The sequence below is a fragment of the Nansenia antarctica genome, assembly GCF_963989245.1.
Source record: "Nansenia antarctica genome assembly, chromosome: 1".
Taxonomy (NCBI): Eukaryota; Metazoa; Chordata; class Actinopteri; order Argentiniformes; family Microstomatidae; genus Nansenia; species Nansenia antarctica.
The window spans coordinates 73,617,668-73,627,111 of NC_137674.1; the positions used below are offsets into that span (position 1 = coordinate 73,617,668).

The following is a 9,444-nucleotide window of genomic DNA, read 5'->3' on the forward strand; positions in this document are numbered from 1 at the left end:
TTTTTACGGTGGTTGTGTTCCTTGTCACAACAGCTCACACATCTGGCTGCTGTGCTTGCACATTGTCGTTCTTCACCCAGCAGATATGGCAGTTTTTTGTCATAAGTCATGTCTTCAAAATCTAAATCTAATCAAATCTTATCATATTCTCTCTCTCCCCCTCCCTCCCTGTCTCTCCACTCCCCATCTCTCTCTCTCTGTCTCTCCCTCTCTCTCTTTCTCTCTCTCTCTCTCTCTGTGTCTCTCTCCTATCTCTCCCTCTCCCCCTCCCTCTCCCCCTCCCTCTCCCCCCCCCCTCTCTCCCTCTTTCTGTCTCTCTCACTCTTCCTCTCCCCACCCCTCTCTCTCTCTCTCTAGGTGGAACCACGGTGATCTCGGAGCCCTCTCACCTCCAGGACTCCTCCGTCCACTACAACATTCCGGAGCTCCAGAACGCTCCCAGCCGGCCGCCCCTGGCTCACACACACCTCCATGCACCGCAACACACTCACACACACCCTCACGCGCACACGCACTCCGTCATGCCTCACCCGCACCTCCACCCGCACCCACACCCGCACGCCCACCCCCACCCCCAGCCCAACGGACAGCACTTCCCCCCGCTGCCCCCCCACCGGGAGCCCCCCGGGGCCGCTAGGGAGGAGATGTCCGGCCCGGAGGACTCGGGGGACGAGGAGGAGGACGAGGAAGAGGAGGAGGCGCCTGCCCCCAGGTGGCAGGGGATCGAAGCTATTTTCGAAGCCTATCAGGAATACATTGAAGGTAAGCAGTGAGAGAGAAACAGAGAGAGAGGGGGGGGAGAGAGAGAGAGAGAGGAACAGAGAGAGAGAGAGAAACAGAGAGAGAGAGAGAGAGAGAGAGAAACACAGAGAGAGAGAGATGGGGGGAGAGAGAGAGAGATGGGGGGAGAGAGAGAGAGAAACACAGAGAGAGAGAGAAACACAGAGAGAGAGAAGCAGAGAGAGAGAGAGAGAGAAACACAGAGAGAGAGATAAACGTGTCTTTGTTTGCGGTTTCGAAGGGCTACTAGGACTTGTTGAGGGCATGTTCTCAATAGCCGACAACCGTTTACATCTTTACAACCCTGTTCTCTTCACTCGGGGGTCCGAACTGAGGGGCTGTGAGTTGTAACAGTGAGATGTAGAGATGTCCGTCCGTGTGTTCCCACCTCCATCTTAATCAAAGGAGGGAGTGGAACACGGTCGGGCCAGGACACACAGCGGGCCTGACCTCGGTGATTGCATGTTATTTCATTATTGCCTCCGTCTGTCCCCCAAGAAGTCATTATTTTGTAGAAATATACAAAATATACAAATGTTATTTTTCCCTTCATACTCTCTTCATCACTCTCTCTCTCTCTCTCTCTCTCTCTCTCTCTCTCTCTCTCTCTCTCTCTCTCTCTCTCTCTCACACACATATGCACACACTCTCACACACATGCTCATGCTCATGCTCACACACAAACACACACGCACACACACATACACACACACACACACACACACACACACGCTGTCTCCCTGTAATGAGGCTGTGTGTGCTGGGTGCCCATGGCGGTGTGACCTGCTGTAGCCTGCCTGTACCTCAGCTGCCTGCGCCGCTCCCTGGTGATTAGCGCGGGGCGGGGAGACGGCGCAGCGTTCGCTAGGACGCTAATGAGAACCCGGGTCATCCCCCCTCTCCCCTCAGGCTCACAGCACTCTTGTTCTTTCTCTCCCCCTCCCTCCCTCCCCCCCATCCCTCCCTCCTCCATGGTTTCCCCAGAGCAAGGTGTGGAGAGGCAGGTGTTGCAGAGCCAGTGTCGGAGGCTGGAGGCCCAGCACTACAACCTCAGCTTGACCGCCGAGCAGCTCTCTCATAACATGGGGGTGAGCCTCACACTCTGGTGTTCTTCCTTACTCTCTGCTTCCTACTCTACTGTCTAGATGTTCTGTCTCTCTACTTCCGACTCTACTGTCTAGATCATCGTTTCTCAACGGGGGCGTTCAGACAACATCGGGGGGCGCTGGAACAGATATTTTTAAAAGGGGGGCGTTGATGTGTTCTTGGGGGGCGTTCGCGCATTAAGTGGTGAGAGAGAGAGAGAGAGAGAGAGAGAGAGAGAGAGAGAGCCACAGCAGCAGCAGCAGATCCTGAAAGGGGGTGTGTAGCGGAGACACCGCGGAGAACTATCCCGGAAGGGGAACAGCTGGGCGGGACGCGCAGGAGCGGCCGCGCGCCAGCGGAGTTCGAGCGGACATTATTATTATTATTTTGGATCATCTCTCTCTCCAGCACGCCTGTGACATTGACTAGCCTGTGAAACTTAATAAATACGTGCTTAATACACTCTGTGTCGACCTCCCTTAACGCCGGTGACGTAAGCCTGTCGTGCCAAATACTCACTCCCCGCGTATACACACTACCCTCTGCGCTTATGCATTCACTTTATTCGCTTCCTTTCAATACAGCTTATTTAATTTAGTTACAATTAGTGCTAATACCATACCACCATACCAGAACATCACAGCAGGAACAACCTATCTCAAAAAAGCGATCGTAGTCCGGAAAGGGCTCTCTCACTTACCAATAATCGAACCTAGAGAAATTAGCTACGAATGTCCCCTCCCCTCGCAGGTTCATCACAGTATATTACATAAATGTATTACTGTTAAGTGTTGTTGTGGATGTTATCCCTAGTGCCATTCTGAGGTTAGCATTGCGATGTGTTCGTCTTAACCTTTACAAACTAAAATATACGATCGCTTTTTTGTGATATGTTGCTCCTCTGATGTCCTGGAAACGAACACATAAGCACTCCGAACAGCTGTCAACGTCTTTTGTTACTATAGGAAACCACTAATCTGTCTGCTTGCGATTGATCAGCTGTCAGCAGTGTTGTTACGGGTACGTTCGTAAATGCACGAACGGTCAGTTCGCTCGGGCAAAACCGTGTTTTCAGTCAGAGCACCCATCTCTGAGCGCTCCCAGAGTGCAGAGCTCTGAACTTTGGAACTTTGTTATGTTTTGATATGTTTTGATATGAGAAATTCGAACTAAGTGGTCAGTTTATGAAAATAATACCTTAGAATACTAATAAATATTTAAATAATAGCCCCCTAGCGTTTGCCGCCATATTGTGACACCACCGCCCCAAAGTCCAATAAAAAATGAATAAATATTAGCATCATAAAACAGCAATTTGGCGAAATGCAACACCAGCACACTTAAAAAAAACTAACAATGTTAGTTGTAATGTACAGTTCTGCAGCCTACTGTTTGTTCTGCATCGGACATGTGTGAAATTGCTGCTGTTCCGTAGCAGTCTGTTTGTATTCTCTGATCTTGTCTAAGTTTGTTCAACACTCAGAAACAGCATATTTATTCACATTCACATTCGCTTTTCTGCTCTCTGGTAAACTAATGATAATGATATTCCAACTGCCCAGTTAAATCAAATCTATTATTTGGCATTCATTGACATGCTTTTTAAATGATATAAGACAGAATATTAGTCAACGTTAATATTCAGGGAAGAAAATAAGCCTACTTTTTTTTGATGGGGGGCGGTAAGAGACCTGGATAATGGACAGGGGGGCGCTGGCCCAAAAAAGGTTGAGAACCACTGGTCTAGATGTTCTGTCTCTCTGCTTCCTACTATACTGTCTAGATCAGCGGTTCCCAACCTTTTAGGACTCACGGCCCACTTTACAGATATGTCCAGTATTCGCGGCCCACTCAGCAGCGCACGAGCGCTCAAAACAATGACGTAATTTGACCAAAAACTAGAGGGAGCGTGTCAAAACATTTTAAAATAAATAGCGGTTAAACCATTAAAGCCGAGCAGCGATGTTTTATATAGCAGGTGATCAAATACCAAGATCGTAAATGTTGTATGTGTTCAATATTTACGACCAAACATCCTTATGTGTGTGGGCAACTCCCGAGTCCCGACTAGGGTTGCCAGATGGGCTCGGGTTTTTTTGGTGGAATTAGCGGTTTTAGACTGTGGTTAGGGTGGAAAATGTCGATCCCATCTGGCAACCCTGTTCGCGAGTCCGGGATGGAATGTAGCCAATCAAGAAGCGAGCTGACTTCTTCTTTTCGGATGGAAATATCGGCGCACACCACACACAATACGATCAAGGCTGTTCAATCCAAGATTTTTTATCTTTTTAAAATTAAAACGTTTTTGTAACCAAAAAACGTCAATAAAACATTTTTTTTGCCCATGATTTGGCGGCCCACTTGCAGTACTCTCGCGGACCACCAGTGGGCCGCGGCCCACAGGTTGGGAACCGCTGGTCTAGATGTTCTGTCTCTCTGCTTCCTACTCTACTGTCTAGATGTTCTATCTCTCTCTACTTCCTACTCTAGTGTCTATATGTTATGTCGAGGCCGGCGAAGGGAGGGGGGGTAATCGGAAGAAGGTCGTTGTAACGCATGGACCGGGACGAGGGTGTCAAACACCACAGCGGAGGCCGTGGGAGGGAGAGACACCCGTTCCATGTGTTGCAATGACGCCCGTCCTCCGATTTCTACCTCCGACAGCCCTCCCGGGGGGTCCGTGTATATACTGGTGGTGCGAGGTGCATGCTTTGGTATGTTGTACACTGTTTGGCTCTCTTCCTGACTCCCTCCTCCTCCTCCTCCTCTGCAGGAGCTCATGTCTCAGAGACAGAAGCTGGCGGTGGAGAGGGAGAAGTTGCAGGCTGAGCTGGAGCACTTCAGGAAATGCCTGACGCTGCCGCAGACACACTGGGCCAGGGGGGGGCACTACAAGGGCTACCCCCCCAGGTGACACCCATACTGACCCCCCGCACCCCCCTCCCCCCAAGGCCCCCCCTCTGCTCACACACACAGACACACAGAGTTTATTTTTGAACGATCTCGGCCGGATCCAAGGAGAGAGAGGAGTGGGTGGATGGGTCAGCTGGGGGGGCCGGGGGGGCTGCCAGCCAGCCGGGGTTCAGACGCCAGGAGCCAGTGGCCGCTGCCAACCCTGCCAACCTCGGGGGAGCGGGGGGGAAGGGCGGAGCCAGGGGCCGGGGCTCCAGGACGGCATGGTCGAAACACACTCACGGACTGACATACACACACACACACACACACACGCAGACACACACGCAGAGAGACACACACACACACACACACTACATGCCCTTCTGTAGCTAACAATTCCCCTCTCACGTGGCTGCCCCCAGCCCCCTCCCCTGTGCTCCTCACACCCACACAGACAATCCTGCGAATGAGGGAGCAGCTCCTCCCTAGAGAGGTGTGGTCAAGTGACAGAGCACCATCGACTACCAATCAAATGCCCCCCCCCCCCACCTCTGGCCAATCGGACTGACTCTCCCAGTATCTCTCCTGGCGGTCACACAAGCTTTCAAACTGGAAATGCACTTAAAGAAGAAGTCCTGAAGAACTACCTGGTGGTACTGTGTTGCAACAAAGAACTGTGTTCAAATTAGGGAAGAACTTACAAAATGCACATTTTGGAAAGAATAAAGGAAATGTTTTATTTCAAAATAGAAAATTTGAGAATAAGAATTTAAAAGAAAAAAAAGGTGCTTCTGCCTTGTATTGTACATAATATGAAGACTAAAAAAGAATTTTGTATGTTTTTATTACTTTAATCATTGTTCTTTTAAAAGAAAAGAAAAGCCTGCCATTTTTATTTTATTTTATATATGTTAATGCTTTTTTGGGGGTGGGAAGAGAAAGCCTTGCTGCTGGCCAGGACTGCCCTACTCTGAGGTGTGGAACCAAGATGAACACAGAGAGAGAGAGAGAACAGGCTACCCTCCTCTCCTCTCCTCTCCTCTCCCCTCCTCTTCTCTCCTCTCCCCTCCTCTCCCCTCCTCTTCTCTCCTCTCCTCTCCTCTCCTCTCTCCCGGCCCTCTGTGCAGCCGTCGCAGCAGCCTGAGACCCAGCCCCCTCCTCTGGCCTCCAAGCCCAGCTAGGTTCACTGAGAGAGAGGGGGGGGTGACCCCAGGCCCCTAAAAGCCCACAGTCAGAACATCAACCACAGACCCTCCCTCCCATCAGGCCTACAAGAGCTCTCTCTCTCTCTCTCTCTCTCTCTCTCTCTCTCTCTCTCTCTCTCTCTCTCTCTCTCTCTCTCTCTCTCTCTCTCTCTCTCTCTCTCTCTCTCTCTCTCTCTCTCCCTCCCTCTCTCTCTCTCTCTCTCTCTCTCTCTCTCTCTGTCTTTTTGTTGTCCATGTTGGTCAAGAACAGCATGTTTCCCCCCACCCTGTGTCAGTAGTGACCCCAGCTATGGCATGGGGAGCGAACAGTGAGTGACAGCTACAAAGACATCCTTTAGGTTGATATCAAATGATTGAGTTCTCTCTCTCTCTACCCCCCCCCCCCCCCCTCCCCTCCCCTCCCCCCCCCTCCCCTCCCCTTAGTCCAGGTGGGATGGGAGTTCAGTAGAGCTGTTATTTGCTTGCTTTCCTGTCACAGCTGAATGCTGGGAGCGGGGCGGGGGGGGGGGTTTGGGGGCTCACCCTATGGGCAGGGGTGGTGTGACGTGAGCAGCCAGCTGTAGACGCTGATAACCAGGCCTGGAGCATGAGGGACGCTAACCCTGACCCCCCCCCCCCCACACACACACACACACACACACATGACATTTGCTGTGCACACATCTCACATGCAGACTCGTGGACGATGTGACAACGCACTTGGAATTGGATATCAGGCGAGGGTCCTCTCCTTTGTGGTTGCCATAAAAGGAAACAGTGCCAAAATGACCCTTCTCCTCGTTACCAGATCTTCTTTACAGATAATCAATGTAAGCGAATCGAAATCGCCAACCCTCCCTCCCGACCTCGACGTCTTCGTAGGTCGACCGAGTTCACTTTCTGTGTCAAATCCATGGAGGTTCTTTTCCTCTTGAGTTTTCTTTTTTTTTCACTTGAAGGACCTCAAAATCCAAAGTCAATGAGAGGTTCTCGTTTGCCAAGTTTCGAATCACGTTTGTGTCGCTCAAAAACACCGACCTCTGTCAAGAACACTCGAGCAGCCTGCCCTGCCCTGCACTGTGCATCTCCTATTTGTACTGTGTGTGTCTGTGTGCACGCCTGCATCCGCCTCCACCTCAATGCTGGCCATAGCCCTGTCCCCCAGTCTCCCTATCCTGTCTACCATCCCTCAGTTTCCCTATCACGTCTCCCTGTCCCCCTGCCAGTCTCCTTGTCTCCCTAACCTGTCTCCCTGTCCCCCAGTCTTCCTATCTCGTCTCCTTGTGCCCCAGTCTCCCTAACCTGTCCCAGTCTCCCTGTCCCCCAGTCTCCCTGCCAGTCTCCCTGTCCCCCAGTCTCCCTGCCAGTCTCCCTGTCCCTCAGTCTCCCTATCCTGTCTCCCTGTCCCCCAGTCTCCCTGTCCCTCAGTCTCCCTATCCTGTCTCCCTGTCCCCCAGTCTCCCTGTCCCTCAGTCTCCTTATCCTGTCTCCCTGTCCCCCAGTCTCCCTGTCCCCCAGTCTCCCTGTCCCCCAGTCTCCCTGTCCCCCAGTCTCCCTGTCCCTCAGTCTCCCTGTCCCCCAGTCTCCCTGTCCCCCAGTCTCCCTATCCTGTCTCCCTGTCCCCCAGTCTCCCTATCCTGTCTCCCTGTCCCCCAGTCTCCCTGTCCCTCAGTCTCCCTATCCTGTCTCCCTGTCCCCCAGTCTCCCTGCCAGTCTCCCTGTCCCCCTGCCTGTTCTCTGATAGTGTCTCAGCCTTTAGTCTCAGGCTGTAGCTCTGCGCTGAGCTCTACCTTTAGCCTTATGCTTGCATCTCTGGTAGCATAGATCGCAATGCAGTGTGGGTATTGTAGTGCTGTCACTCCGATTTTATAGGTCTTTGATTTTGTGTTTGAAAGAGAGCATGTTTGAACTCCACTGAAGATGTAGTCAAATGTGGGATGGGGGAGTGGGTTTGGGGGAGGGGTGAGGTGGCTGCAGGTCTGGCCTCTACACCCCCCTTCACTCCACACCACCTGGTGTCAGAGGAAGACGAACACCTAGTTGAGGAGGGAGTCATGTTTACAGACCAGAGTAGAGCTAGGAGCACAGCCTGTCAGTCAGATACAGGAAGCACTACCACTGAGTTTAGCAGCCAATGAGCTAGTGGGAGGAAAAATAAGCCCCTCCCCCAGCCTCCCTACCACCAACTCACGCACGCACACGCAATAGCCCCCTTACTCAATGGAGGATGTCTAGATGCTGTGAAATCCTGTTTTTAATGTACTTGTTTGAATTCATTGTAATGTAATATATTCTTTGTTGAATGTAGTAATTAGGTATTTATGAATATATTGCTGTAATTTCAGACAAAAAATAAAATAAAATATTTCAAAAATGCACTTGCAAATGTTAATTTGTTATTGTTGATTCAGATTCATTGCATTAGTTTTTATTTTTCGCAACATGCTCTGAGAGGGAGAGGGTTTTCCACATGTACAATCGAATACCAGTACTGTTAGCCTATGAATGAATATAATGAACACATTATCAACTGTATGATCTAGTCTAGACAGTTGTCCAAGGATGTCAGAATCAAGATATTTCACTTCCACCATCAATGAGAAGGCTACAAAAAACTCTCGCAACGTTTCAAACTACCCACTTGCACTGTCAGAAACATCAGAAAATGGAAAATAAATGGAACAATTGAAGTGAAGGCAATATAGAATTATCCCATATAGAATGCTTAGAATTGTTACATCACCTAGAGACCGTGAATTTAGAATTATTTACATTTTTATTTATTATTGAAATGAGGTTAGGTGACAACAAATGCATAGGAAGCGTCGCGAGCTGTGAGAATGAAAGATCTCTATTCTGAAACGGAGGTTTACCACACTTTGGAAGTTGTTGGGCAGGGCACCTTCGGAAAGGTGGCGAAATGCTGGAGAGGGAGTGACGGAGAATTAGTGGCGGTAAAAATAATGAAAATTGGTATTCACAGAAATAGAGTGATAAAAAATGAATTGAAACTCATAGATGCCCTTTCCCGGGCAAATTTAGAAAAAAGTAACATCGTTCAATTTTACGAGACTTTCCGAGGTCAAGCTCATCATTATCTGGTATTTGAGCTTTTGGAGAAAAACTTGTATCAGCTACAGAAAGAGAATGGTTTCCGTCCGCTGCCGGTCCGCAACATCCGAACCATCACATGTCAGATGTTAAAAGCACTCGCCAAGTTGAAAGAACTGACAATCATACACGCAGATCTGAAACCTGAGAATGTAATGCTGGTGGATCAATGTCGTCATCCTTTCCACGTAAAGCTGATCGACTTTGGCTCCGCCAGTATTTTCAGTCAAGTTTGTCGTGTAAAGGATCCATACATCCAATCCAGGTAGATATCTGCACCAATCTGTTCTGTTATGTTTTGTCTGAATGTTTTAAATGTTAACATTTCCTGGATGTGTAGTCTGTATTGGATTACTCTCAAATGGATTGTAGCCTACACTTATTCAAT

At 49.8% G+C, this 9,444-nt stretch overlaps 1 protein-coding gene across 1 annotated transcript in view; it reads left to right on the forward strand.

Moving 5' to 3' along the window:
* gse1b (Gse1 coiled-coil protein b) overlaps positions 1-4,780 on the forward strand; it is a gene marked incomplete at both ends in the record, with an annotated part of 39,678 nt that extends 34,898 nt beyond the window's left edge. The window contains 3 exon segments of the mRNA XM_080537340.1: positions 358-762; positions 1,765-1,868; positions 4,640-4,780. Of these exon segments, the coding sequence (XP_080393466.1) occupies positions 358-762; positions 1,765-1,868; positions 4,640-4,780 (650 nt within the window).
* Between the last annotated feature and the right edge of the window lie 4,664 nt (positions 4,781-9,444).